Source organism: Oncorhynchus mykiss, chromosome 23 (genome assembly GCF_013265735.2).
Source record: "Oncorhynchus mykiss isolate Arlee chromosome 23, USDA_OmykA_1.1, whole genome shotgun sequence".
NCBI classification, from domain to species: domain Eukaryota; kingdom Metazoa; phylum Chordata; class Actinopteri; order Salmoniformes; family Salmonidae; genus Oncorhynchus; species Oncorhynchus mykiss.
In genome coordinates this window covers 18,372,560-18,386,175 of record NC_048587.1, presented here as the reverse complement: position 1 = coordinate 18,386,175, position 13,616 = coordinate 18,372,560, and the positions used below count along the sequence as shown (strand labels likewise).

Sequence of the window (13,616 nt, the reverse complement as noted above, 5' to 3'; positions counted from 1 at the left end):
CTAATAGGAGGATTAACACGGTGAGCTCGTACACATTTAATACAACATAAGATACTTAACCTAAAATGAGCGTGTTGCTCTGTAAAATGTTATTTTCCTGACCTTGTACCCATGGTGCCGTGTATCATATCTTAATGGCTCTGACTGGCTCCTTAATATGTGTCTAGATTTGTTGCCGATGCCCTTTTCTAGACGCTGTTAATACAGAGCGCTGGCAGTGAGCGCTCGGCTACTTTAACCACCGTAAACTGAGTTTACCCGTAAACGTTTGCTGTGTACTAAACCTTGCCATTATTAAGAACCACAACATCATAGCCTGCGTGAATATTCAATTTTTCCGCCAGTAAAACCACACTGTTTGCAATTTCATATGTAATTGCGATCAGATTGGCAACGGTGCTAAAGTTGTGCTGAGAGAACAACAGTGGTTGGCTTGGCCCTTTCGTACTCTGGTCTGCTCTGCTTACACTCATCCATGTTGATGGCCCTGGCTGGACACTAGTACGGAGTATAAATAGCCCTCTGGCCTTATATGGATCAGGTTCATCAGATGAGGACCCAATCAGGACCAGTGTAGACCGCTCTCAGATAGAAACTAATAGAGGGTGGGACAGCAGATTTAAAAATAACCGTAAGGCTATTGTGTTTACTCTGATTACATAGCCTAGTATTTGACTACTGTAACTCTTCGAACCAGACGTGGTGGAATAAGTAATGTGACACAGTGTATTTATATGTTCTGTATGCCAGACAACGGTGATGCGTGCACTTAAAACAGATGGAAGGAAAGAATGATGGATTGTGATATTTTTACTGTCATTATAAAACACAACTGTTTTTCTCTCTCTCGCCCTCTCTCTTCTCCTCCCTTTCTGTCTCTCCTCAATCCGTCCATCCAGCTGGTCAGAATCCAGACCACATGCTCCATGGCACCGGGCACAAGCATGAGTCCAGGAAGCCCGGAGACGGGCCCACGGTGGCCCCAGAGGACGCCGCCCGCTTTCTGAGCTGCTACTGCTCGGGCCACTGTCCAGAGGACCACAAAAATAACACCTGCGAGTGAGTGACCAACCACCTCGTTGTACACTCTGTACTTTCCCAAAGGCCAAATCCTTAAAGACATGCTCCGTAACTTTGGCGACTACTAAATATACTTTTTTAAACCTCCCGCTAGTGACGCACTGATATTATATTTTTGGCTGAGACTGATATCCAATATTTTCCTTGACAAAAAACCTGATGCCAATAACCAATATTAAAATGTTGCGTCCTTTTAAGCATTCTAGTACAGTTAAATAGTTAACACACACACATGGACGCAGCGGTCTAAGGCACGACATCTCAGTGCAAGAGGCGGCACTACAGTCCTTGGTTCGAATCCAGGCTGTATCACATCTGGCTGTGATTGGGAGTCCCATAGGGCGGCGCACAATTGGCCCAGCGTCGTCCCTGTTTGGCCAGGGTAGGCCGTCATTGTAAATAATAATTAGTTCTTAACTGACTTGCTTAGTTAAATAAAGGTTACACACACACACCACACTGACCAAAAAGTTGTTTTGTTGGCATTTACGTATGTCTCCATTACCAGATAAACATCATCAAAACCGTTTTCTTTCACTTGCTGTGCTGTTTCGTTGTTCGTTTGTTCAGTCATTTCATTCTCAACCAGGATTTCTATGGAACGCCGTTTGGGTCTTTGCATGTCAAAAAACACTATTCGGAAGGTTGGAATGTTATATAAAATCAACAAAAGACAATAATTTGTTAATTTAACAAATCTGAAATCACACTGGATGTATTATACTTTAGAATTGCATTGGGGCATACTTATTTCACTGTACAGCCTTACCCCATGTCATTGATCCACAATCCACAGGTATCAGTGACACCCAGAGAACATTAGTGTCGTAGCTCTTATTGCGGGACTCTGAAACAACTGTGAATTGAGCCACATTTATTGTCAACCTATGTGTATTGAACACCATTCCAGAGGAAAATTAATACTGCGTGGATGTTTTGGAGTCTGATAACTCTGAGGAGGACGTTGGGAAAAAAATATATTGGGTATTGAGTAGACTGTTACCCCATTTCATTGATCCCCAATCTTTAGGTAAAGCTACAGTGCCTTGCGAAAGTATTCGGCCCCTTTGAACTTTGCGACCTTTTGCCACATTTCAGGCTTCAAACATAAAGATATAAAACTTTATTTTTTTGTGAAGAATCAACAACAAGTGGGACACAATCATGAAGTGGAACGACTTTTATTGGATATTTCAAACTTTTTTAACAATTCAAAAACTGAAAAATTGGGCGTGCAAAATTATTCAGCCCCCTTAAGTTAATACTTTGTAGCGCCACCTTTTTCTGCGATTACAGCTGTAAGTCGCTTGGGGTATGTCTCTATCAGTTTTGCACATCGAGAGACTGACATTTTTTCCCATTCCTCCTTGCAAAACAGCTCGAGCTCAGTGAGGTTGGATGGAGATCATTTGTGAACAGCAGTTTTCAGTTCTTTCCACAGATTCTCGATTGGATTCAGGTCTGGACTTTGACTTGGCCATTCTAACACCTGGATATGTTTATTTTTGAACCATTCCATTGTAGATTTTGCTTTATGTTTTGGATCATTGTCTTGTTGGAAGACAAATCTCCGTCCCAGTCTCAGGTCTTTTGCAGACTCCATCAGGTTTTCTTCCAGAATGGTCCTGTATTTGGCTCCATCCATCTTCCCATCAATTTTAACCATCTTCCCTGTCCCTGCTGAAGAAAAGCAGGCCCAAAGCATGATGCTGCCACCACCATGTTTGACAGTGGGGATGGTGTGTTCAGTGTGATGAGCTGTGTTGCTTTTACGCCAAACATAACGTTTTGCATTGTTGCCAAAAAGTTCAATTTTGGTTTCATCTGACCAGAGCACCTTCTTCCACATGTTTGGTGTGTCTCCCAGGTGGCTTGTGGCAAACTTTAAACAACACTTTTTATGGATATCTTTAAGAAATGGCTTTCTTCTTGCCACTCTTCCATAAAGGCCAGATTTGTGCAATATACGACTGATTGTTGTCGTATGGACAGAGTCTCCCACCTCAGCTGTAGATCTCTGCAGTTCATCCAGAGTGATCATGGGCCTCTTGGCTGCATCTCTGATCAGTCTTCTCCTTGTATGAGCTGAAAGTTTAGAAGGACGGCCAGGTCTTGGTAGATTTGCAGTGGTCTGATACTCCTTCCATTTCAATATTATCACTTGCACAGTGCTCCTTGGGATGTTTAAAGCTTGGGAAATCTTTTTGTATCCAAATCCGGCTTTAAACTTCTTCACAACAGTATCTCGGACCTGCCTGGTGTGTTCCTTGTTCTTCATGATGCTCTCTGCGCTTTTAACGGACCTCTGAGACTATCACAGTGCAGGTGTATTTATACGGAGACTTGATTACACACAGGTGGATTGTATTTATCATCATTAGTCATTTAGGTCAACATTGGATCATTCAGAGATCCTCACTGAACTTCTGGAGAGAGTTTGCTGCACTGAAAGTAAAGGGGCTGAATAATTTTGCACGCCCAATTTTTCAGTTTTTGATTTGTTAAAAAAGTTTGAAATATCCAATAAATGTCGTTCCACTTCATGATTGTGTCCCACTTGTTGTTGATTCTTCACAAAAAAATACAGTTTTATATCTTCATGTTTGAAGCCTGAAATGTGGCAAAAGGTCGCAAAGTTCAAGGGGGCCGAATACTTTCGCAAGGCACTGTATACAGTGGAATATTAATACACACAATAAGCTGACACAGTCCCGTGATAAGAGCTACAACGCTAATATTTGCGTAAACTCTTCACAGTTGTGTTCTGTGGGTGTCACTGAGTAGACTAATACCCAATTCCATTGCTTCACATTCCAACCTTGTTTAACATCTAGTCTAAATATGGCATGATTCGACCAATTGTAACCTTGTTTTCAGGCTGGTTGTGTTGGTGCTAGGTAGGTACCAAGCTAAAGCTAGCTAGCTACCCCAAATTTGCAGTCAAACACATAATGCTTTATTATTAACGTGGTATTGTAAACATATCGTTTGTGGCTGGTGTTTGCTTGTTTGCAGACTTTTCTTGTACAGCATTGACAGTGCTACTGATAGTAGTGGTGGCGCTTGGCTTGCACATGCAAATTCAGAACACAACATTCTACAATAGAACTGTGTTATTTGACGTGTCAAATTAAAAGCTTATACGCTTTGAAAGCTTAGTGTTATTTGACGTTTTATCTTTTTTGACACGCAAAGACCCAATTGGCGTTCCATAGTATGTCGTGAAGCTAATAGCAGTGACGCTGTTACTGTGCAACTCAGGTAGGGCAACATCTGAACAATAGCTCACTTGGTAATGTTAGTGTGTACCAGTGCTCGACCAGTCGAGAAAGCCCAACATCACCCACGACAGAGAACGGTTGATTGTCAAGGGCAATGGATTCCAATATCCCCGGCGTTAATGGATTTCGCCTTTGAGTTGTCTCGCTGAAATGTTCTTATTCTTTCAAATGACTGCTGGACTTGTTGACTGCTCGATCCACACAGCAGACATTGTGGGCTAGGTTAGGAATGCTGTGTTGCACGTGTAGCGCAACATTTTACGTGGCATCATTACATCATGTACCTACGTTATATAGGTATCCACATCAGCTTTGACATCGGTTTTAAACTAGACATCGGGCCGAATCCGATGTTTGCATTTTTGACTAATATCGTCCGATTTCGATATGTTCACCGACATATCGTGCATCCCTACCTCCCGCTTTGGGCTGGATGTGTCAACGTGTCGTTCATACATGCAAAATGTATGAGCAGAATTACGGTCTTACCTCGAAATCACTAGTTTGATAGCGACTGTTTTTCTGGGAGCTGTGCTGTGCCATTTTTCCTACATTTCCCCCACATGGGCCAGCCCCTAATAATTTGAGTTCAACAAATGAGCTTCAGCCCCTCGCCATATGAGTGACAGCTAGCACGATGCACATGATACACCCACAGCAGAGCAAGAGACAGAGGAATGTGACGTGGCGTACATATCTGCAAATATGTGACGTAGTACGCAATGTTCAGGGACCGCTTTTGTTTTGTGAGAGCAACTTTCTGAGCTTTTTGCTAAAAGTATTCAAAATTACCAGAATCTTTCATTGAGATGTTTGTTCCAACTCTGACTTTTGGGTCTGTGATGAATGGCAGGTTTGGTCAAAATGCTTACCTATGTGTGTTTTGGAACTGTAGTCATTAAATGTGTATATTGTAGGACGAATGGCCAGTGTTTTGCCATCATCGAGGAGGACGAGAATGGAGAAGCTATTCTGACCTCTGGCTGCATGAAGTATGAAGGCTCACATTTTCAATGCAAGGTAAGCATGTTGTCTGAATGGAGGGAAGACAAGGGCACATGGATGTCAATTATGTCATGGTACATGAATGTCATTATTGAATGTATATGTACACTCAGTAGCAAGTTTAGTACCGGGTTGGACACTGCATCCATAACAGCCTGAATTCTTCGGGGCATGGCGTCCAATCACTGCTCAATTGGTATCATGGGACTGGACATGTGCCAGGAGAACATTCTCCACACCACCACCATCAGCCTGTACCGTTGACACCAGGCAGGATGGGTCCATGGACTCATGCTGCTTATGCCAAATCCTGACGCTACCATCAGTATGAAGTAACAGGAACCGGGATTCGTCGGACCAGGCAATGTTTTTCCACTAGGCAAATTGTCCAGGGTTGGTGATTGCATTCCCACTGGAGCAGTTTCTTCTCATTTTTAACCGATAGGAGTGGAACCCGGTGTGGTTGTCTACTGCAATAGCCCATCCATGACAAGGATCGACGAGTTGTTGTACCGCGCCGTTATTTTTCTGTTTGTGGCATGCCTGTTAGCTTGCACGATTCTTGCCAATCTACTTCAACCTCTCTCGTCAACGAGCTGTTTTCGCCCACAGGACTGCCACTGACTGGATGTTTATTTCAAAAAAAAATTGTCGCACCATTCTTGGTCAAACCTAGACACTGTTGTGCGTGAAAAGCCCAGGATGGTGGCCGTTCCTGAGATACTGAGATCCGGCGCGCCTGGCACCGCCAATCATACCACGCTCTAACATTCAATCAAACAGTAACAGAATCCCTTGACGCCTTTGCTTTATATAGCAAGCCACTGCCACTTGACTCACTGTCTGTAGGAGAGACGTTAACTCAACTGGCCACGGAGTCTATAGCTAATATTCATATTTTGTTCTTGTTTAATCATTCTAAATAACCCTTGTTATGCCAACAAACCATTGTTTCAGGATTCACCCAGGGCTCAGACAAGGCGAACGATCGAATGCTGCGATACAGACTTCTGTAATCGGGACCTGCAGCCCACATTACCTCCCCCAATGGACACTGGTGAGGCTCCGGGCCAACTGTTACTCTACTGTTGGTGTTTACCTCTTGTAGGGGCTCCACTATGGTATTCTTATACTAGTTTGTCTGGGTCGGAAATTGTATTTGGGAACACAAATTGTTTTGTTTTGCAGGTACCTACTTTGGCAGTGCCCATTGGCTGGCTTTCCTTATATCAATGACTGTGTGCTGCTGCACTCTCATCTGCATCACGGTAGTCTGTTACTACAGGTAGGACTGGCTATTACAGTGGACTAGCTAACAGAAAGAGAGCGATTCCAAATGTACTGTCTCTAATATACAGTGACTTGAGTCGTGGTGGTAGAATACAAGGGAACTGTTGGTGCCATTTCTTCATTTCTTTGAGATTAGTCGGTTTCACCCCTTTTCTAATAATGATTTACTTGTTGCCTCACAGCACTTCTTGTTCATATTGTAACTTTAGCATTGTGTACTGATCTGTGTGTGTTCCTGCCAGGTACAAGTGGCAGACAGAGAGGCAGCGGTACCACCGGGACCTGGAGCAGGACGAGGCCTTCATCCCTGTGGGAGAGTCTCTCAAAGAACTCATTAACCAGTCCCAGTCCTCTAGCAGTGGCTCTGGGCTCCCCCTGCTGGTAAGATCCCCCACACCACACAGGGAGGGGCTTTGGAGCATGTGGCCTGGATGGAAAGCCTTTGGCTATGGAATGTGACTTTTCTGCTTTCCAGGAAAGTGTAACAGCTGTTTTTGTGTTTGTCTTTGGTCATAACTAGATTTATAGTAGGTTCAGTAAAATTGAAAATTATAACACTGCCGTACAAAGCATTAGTACACATCTATGCTTGAAACGGCGAATATCACGTGAAGAAAATAACAAATGGGCAAAGTTGTAGTAGGTATGATCTGTGGCACACTTGATGCTCAATGCCTCTCCCTGGTATGTCGTGTAGGTGCAGCGTACCATTGCCAAGCAGATCCAGATGGTACGCCAGATCGGCAAGGGGCGGTACGGCGAGGTGTGGCTGGGCCGCTGGCGGGGAGAGAAGGTGGCCGTCAAGGTGTTCTTCACCCGGGAGGAGGCCAGCTGGTTCAGAGAGACTGAGATTTACCAAACTGTCCTCATGAGGCACGAGAACATACTGGGTAAGCTTCGTTCCTACCACTCGCTTGTAGTAAAGAAGACTGCCGTCTCTGCCTCCATCTAAAATGGTCTGAATCTAAGTTTTTAATGTAGTCTTGATTGACTTGGAGTGGTTTTAGGCCTACATTTGCCCTAATACATGAGGTCAACAGTCATGTATCAGGGCAAGGCCTACATCTCAATATAGCACTAAACATCCTTCAACTCTCTTCTCACCCCTCTCAGGGTTCATAGCAGCAGACATCAAGGGTACCGGGGCCTTCACGCAGCTCCTCCTCATCACAGACTACCATGAGAACGGCTCCCTGTACGACTACCTGAAGTTCACCACGCTGGACACCCAGAGCCTGCTGCGACTGGCCTACTCCGCTGCCTGTGCCCTGTGCCACCTCCACACGGAGATCTACGGCACCCAGGGCAAGCCGGCCATCGCCCACCGAGACCTCAAGAGCAAGAACATCCTGATGAAGAAAAATGGAACCTGCTGCATCGCTGACCTGGGTCTGGCTGTCAAGTTCAACAGGTAGAATGACTGTTTTACTCAAGGTTGTGTTCATTAGGCACTCAACGTAAGAAAACTGACGCGCATGGAGGGAGTACATGAACTTGTCCAATAAGCAACAATCGTTTTGTGATGCAAAACGTTTTGCTATGGTGTGTGCTAATGAATGCACCCATGTTTTCACTTATGGCCGCTCTTCTAAACAGTGCTGAAGTTTTGTTTCTGGAGCAACTGACCATTTCCCTGTGAATTCCTGTTCTTCTCTTGTCGTCAGTGATACCAACGAGGTGGACGTTCCTCTGAGTACGCGGGTGGGGACCCGGAGGTACATGGCCCCTGAGGTGTTGGGCGAGACCCTGAACAAGAACCACTTCCAGGCCTACATCATGGCTGATATATACAGCTACAGCCTCATCATCTGGGAGATGGCCCGCCGCTGTGTAACAGGAGGTATGGGGACATAGACACGTGCGCGCATGCTCATACCGACATAGACATGTATACAGACAGATACAGATGCGTATACGCACACACTCCTTATAGTCACGAATCTACAGGCATTTGTGTACACATTTGATACTGATATTCCAGACCAGTCACCAGCCAAAAGTCTACCAGCCACTCAGATTCTTTACCAGCCTAAATATTTTTTCTGCCAAAATAACAAAACAATAAATGTATTACTAGTCAGAAGGTAGGTGTTAAATTGCTAAATATTATTTCATTTTTGTTACCTTAGGCTTGTAACCAACATTTTTACAAATGAGACAATTGTTCAACTGCCCCTTTAAGGCAGAAGGTTACCGTGGCAACGAGGGCACTGGAGTTGTCAGTGACCGTGTGCCTGTCAGATAGAATCTGACTAGAACGCGATGTGTCTTCGCTGAAGCGAACTCAAAAATTCAAAACAACCTAGCATGTGAACAAAACAATGTAAAAAGCCAAGAAACACAAAGACAAAGTCTCACTTAGGTAGACTTTTGAATAAATTAGACCAACTATTATGCCTGTGCATAGCGCATCTAAAAATGTAATCTTCAGCTCTTCAATCACAGTGCGCGCTGCTTCCCAGCCAGGCGGTGTTGATGCGTGTCCTGCGGCATATGCTACAGGATTTGTAGTTCTTTGCGTGATGATTAGCTACCAGCTATGCAACAAAAAGACAGAAACACTTAGAGAAAAGCTTCTGAAGCATTTATTTATCTATAAATGGAGCCCCGACCACCCGCCAACATGGCTTGTGAAAACAAACATATTACAACGACAATGCCAAAAATCTACCCGCAGGTGTTTGTTTTTAGGCCCTGCCAATCGCTACAGAAAAAAAAAAACCAGATAGGCTTAAGATTTCAACTGGTTATGGAAAACGCTACACTGACGGTATGGTTGAACCCGGTGTTCTTTTGCTCTTTGCTTACGTGTCACTATCTCCCTCTCCTCTCTCAGGCATAGTGGAGGACCACCAGCTGCCCTACTATGAGATGGTGCCGGCAGAGCCGTCCTTTGAGGACATGCTGGAGGTGGTGTGTGTGAAAGGGCTGCGGCCCACCGTGTCCAACAGGTGGAACGGTGACGAGGTGAGTCCTGATTTATCAGGGCAAATATGGTTTTGCCTGTACGAGACCCTTGAGAAAGAACCTGAAGATCAATGCATAAACACATGTAAATGAGTGAAGAAGGCAAAGGTTGTCTTTTATCCAGTTGTAACCCATATGAAAACATTTGCATTTAGTACTTAAAAACTATAATAAGTACAAATCTGCCTAGGCAGTACTGTGTATTTAGAGGTTATTTAAATTAGACCAAACTCCTAAAGCGGGGTGTGTGTGTGTGTGTTTTCTCCAGTGTCTGAGAGCCATGCTGAAGCTGATGTCTGAGTGCTGGGCCCACAACCCCGCCTCGCGCCTCACCATCTTACGAGTCAAGAAGACCTTGGCCAAAATGGTAGAATCGCAGGACATCAAGATTTGATCCTTTTCCCCCCTACATACTCAACACAGCCTGACCTAGAGACAGAACTCCCCAGTGTGTCCTAATGCTGAATGTGTCACCTCTGTTCAGTTGGCAGGGGAGGAGGAACAGGGTATGGGAGAAAAAGGACCCTGTTGTCACTGGGCCTTGGGCATAGAGAGTTAACCTCCATGAGTCTCTATCACCACAACGGACAGATGCTGCTGCCAGAGGCTCTTTCCCTTATTCCCTCCCTGGCCAGAGGAGTTCTTGGTTAACGTGCTGCATTGAATGCTTTCTGTGAAAGTCAAAACATGACATTGTGTGTGGAGGGGGATGGCATTTTCCTGCTCACATGTTGATGGGCAGAAAGGAATATGATGGAGGAACCTTAGAGCCTCACTTCAAACCAAGACACTGCCCTCGCAAGCGTCACCACCTGCCAATTATGTTCGATTTTTGCCTGTGAGCTTTTTATGCCAACATTTTTTTCTCTTCAGGACAGTCTTCTCCTGCCATATTAAAATGTCTCTCGACTCATAAGTAGAGTAATTACGAAATAAGGTACTATAATTATATGTGAATTTAATATGTAAATATATTGTATCGATAGATGCCGTGCCTCAACAAAAAACAATACATGCTGCAATGGTATTCACGTCCAGTGGGCTTCAAACGCCACCTGCTTCAAGAGCTATGAGCAATCCAGTCAACCAAGGACGTTGTAAGAGGGGATACCTGACTTGCCTTAAATCAACTTGTCACTGTGCTTCCTACAACAAACCTCAACTTAGTAACTTGTCAAAAAAAGACGTCTGGTTAAAAAAAAAACATATTTAACGCAAAATTGTATTCAAAGGACATTTGTGAATAGGGAGTTTGTGTCCCATCATGTCTCTATGCTTACCTCTTCTTCGTATGTGTTATATTCTGTATGTCTTCTGGGAGGAAAGTTCAGAACACAAAAATGGCATATTTTGGCCCTCATGAAGCCAATGCAAAAGTGTGCAGCTTAGAGGGCACACATCAATTAGGCCTTTCTAAAAATGATTAATCTGACATTTCTGCTGTCCCGACGCCCCACTGATTCTTGCCCACATTCATAGATCTAAGATGAATCCCCCCCCCCCCCTGCTCTTCTCTTGCTTTTCATTCTATTTTGAGTTACAGATATATATATATATTCATTAAGTGGCCAACTTTCATATTGCCAAACATCATGTGAGCTCAGCCGTTGAACTGTACCATTGTGCAGTAATAGTTTGTCTTCCGGGGTCCTACATGTCAGGTTTGTCATAGGGCTCACAAGTCAACATTAGTTCAGAAAATATGCAATATTTTACTAACTTAATGTGCAATTATATAGCTTACTCAATGCTATGGTAAATGGCATATTTACTTGTGCTAAAAACATTTAGTTAGCCAGAGCTTTAATGCCATTGACGTTTTTTGATCCATCAAGCTTCCTCGGGTGACAGAATTGCAGTCAAGTACAGAGGGAACATACAGTAGATGCAACACTGAAGTGAAACCACTTCCGCTTGCTTTGGGACGCATGCAAATATATATTTGCATATTTCCTCAGTGATGTTATCTGCGGGCCAGTGCAGAGGGTAGAGCAAGCCCATTTATGACCATTTAGCACAAGAGGAACTGCATTTCTACATTTAGAACTTCATACAGGTATGAAATGAAAACAACATAAATAATATCCTTGGCTGAAGCACTTGTCTTCAACTCTAGATGCAGATCGTGCCCTTTGTTAACCCTCTTGCATAGGATCCAAGTCTTGGCCAGTGTATTCTTAACTTTTTCTTCCAAGTCCCTGCTCCTTTTGTGTCTGCCTCTTTATCTATCCAATGTTTGCTTTTGCTTCCCTTGTGTCCATACAAATTCTGAAAAAAATATCTTGCAGTGCTTGTGGGTTTGCGCACATGTTTAAGTGTGCATGTTCGCTGAAATCACGTGCAACCTAGTGTCAGGACAGTTTCTTTGTGAATTAAGCTAACAGTACATATGGTAGATATTTAAGAAATATTTCACCTGAGCAGTAACTAGTGTTTTCCTCTTTGTAATATGCAAGAAAACCATATAGAATAATCTCTATGTACATCTTTAATGTGTTTTTATACAGCATCTGGTTAAAAGGTGCCTTTTTTTGAGTTTACCAAGGAAAGAAAGCGATTCTGTTTCTGTACACAGCCTGTCCAATGTATCAATTTGAAAGTAAATAACCTTATTTTAGTACACAACTTTGTGGTCTGGTCTTGGGTTATTGTTTCATTTCCTTCCAATTAACTGTTGGTTTGACTGTGGAGACCGAGCCTAAAACCAGTAAAGGTGTCTAGCACTGCCATCTGCTGGGGGAGAAAGGTACGGCATATTGATGTACTGTAATAAGAGTTTAAAACTCATCAGTATGGAGCCCGTGTCTTGTAGAAAAGGGTCTGTTTCTCTACCTGAGGCTAAGGCCTCATGTACAGTACCATGAAAAGGTATTTGCCCCTTTCGATACTGAATTATATCAGATCTTAAACCATAACATAATAGATAAAAGGAACATGCGTTTACAAATAACAAAATATACTTATTTCATTTAATTAAAGTTATGCAATACCCAATTCCCCTGTGTGGGGAAAAAGTAATTGCCCCCCTTACACTGAGTAACTGGTTGTGACACCTTTAGCTGCAATGACTGCAACCAAACGCTTCCTGTCGTTGCTGATCAGTCTCACGTCGCTGTGGAGGAATTTTGGCCCACTTTTGCATTCAGAACTGCTTTATTTCAGCGGTATTTGTGGGTTTTCAAGCATGAACTGCTCGTTTCAAGTCCTGCCACAACATCTTATTTGGGATTAGGTCTGGACCCATGTCATCCAAAAAGTTTACTCAAGTTTGCCAAAAGGAATCTGGAAGCACCTAGGTGATCATCAAGACTCTTGGAAGAATGTTCTATGGACAGATGATTCAAAAGTATAACTTTTTTTGGACGACATGGGTCCCATTATGTCTGGCGAAAACCAAACACTGCATTCTACAGTAAGAACCTTATACCAACGGTCATGCGTGGTGGTGGTAGTGTGATGGTTTGGGGATACTTTTCTGCTTCAGGGCCTGGACGACTTGCCTTAAAGCAGAATTCATGGTTCCTTCTATTGTGTCAGAATTCTACAGGAGAATGTCCGGCCATCTGTCTGTGATCTGAAGTTGAAGTGCAGCAAAACAATGATCCAAAACACAAAGTCTACATGAATGTCTAAAAAGTAACACATTTGAAGTTTTGGAATGGCCTAGTCAAAGTCCAGACCTAATCCCATTTGAGATGTTGTGGCAGGACTTGCAACAAGCAGTTCATGCTTGAAAACCCACAAATGTTGCCGAGTTACAGCAGTTCTGAATGCAAAATGGGCCAAAATTCCTCCACAGCGACATGAGCCTGATCAGCAACGACAGGAAGCATTTGGTTGCAGTCATTGCAGCTAAAGGTGTTACAACCACTTACTCAGTGTAAGGGGGCAATTACTTTTTCACACGGGGGCAATTGGGTGTTGCATAACTTTGTTTATTAAAATATGTATAATTTAGTTCCCTCAGGTTCCCTTTATCTAATAATAGGTTTT

At 43.4% G+C, this 13,616-nt stretch overlaps 1 protein-coding gene across 4 annotated transcripts in view; it reads left to right on the top strand.

Annotated features, from left to right (window-relative positions):
* LOC110502384 (bone morphogenetic protein receptor type-1A) overlaps nt 1–12,248 on the top strand; it is a 60,213-nt gene extending 47,965 nt beyond the window's left edge. For all 4 annotated transcript variants that reach the window (XM_036959690.1, XM_021580364.2, XM_036959688.1 and 1 more), the window contains 10 exons: nt 900–1,059; nt 5,279–5,381; nt 6,324–6,423; nt 6,555–6,651; nt 6,899–7,037; nt 7,354–7,546; nt 7,770–8,067; nt 8,321–8,496; nt 9,493–9,623; nt 9,892–12,248. In XM_036959690.1, the coding sequence (XP_036815585.1) occupies nt 920–1,059; nt 5,279–5,381; nt 6,324–6,423; nt 6,555–6,651; nt 6,899–7,037; nt 7,354–7,546; nt 7,770–8,067; nt 8,321–8,496; nt 9,493–9,623; nt 9,892–10,017 (1,503 nt within the window). In that variant the 5' untranslated portion in view covers nt 900–919 and the 3' untranslated portion in view covers nt 10,018–12,248. The remainder of the gene's footprint in view (nt 1–899; nt 1,060–5,278; nt 5,382–6,323; nt 6,424–6,554; nt 6,652–6,898; nt 7,038–7,353; nt 7,547–7,769; nt 8,068–8,320; nt 8,497–9,492; nt 9,624–9,891) is intronic.
* The last annotated feature ends 1,368 nt before the right edge of the window (nt 12,249–13,616 follow it).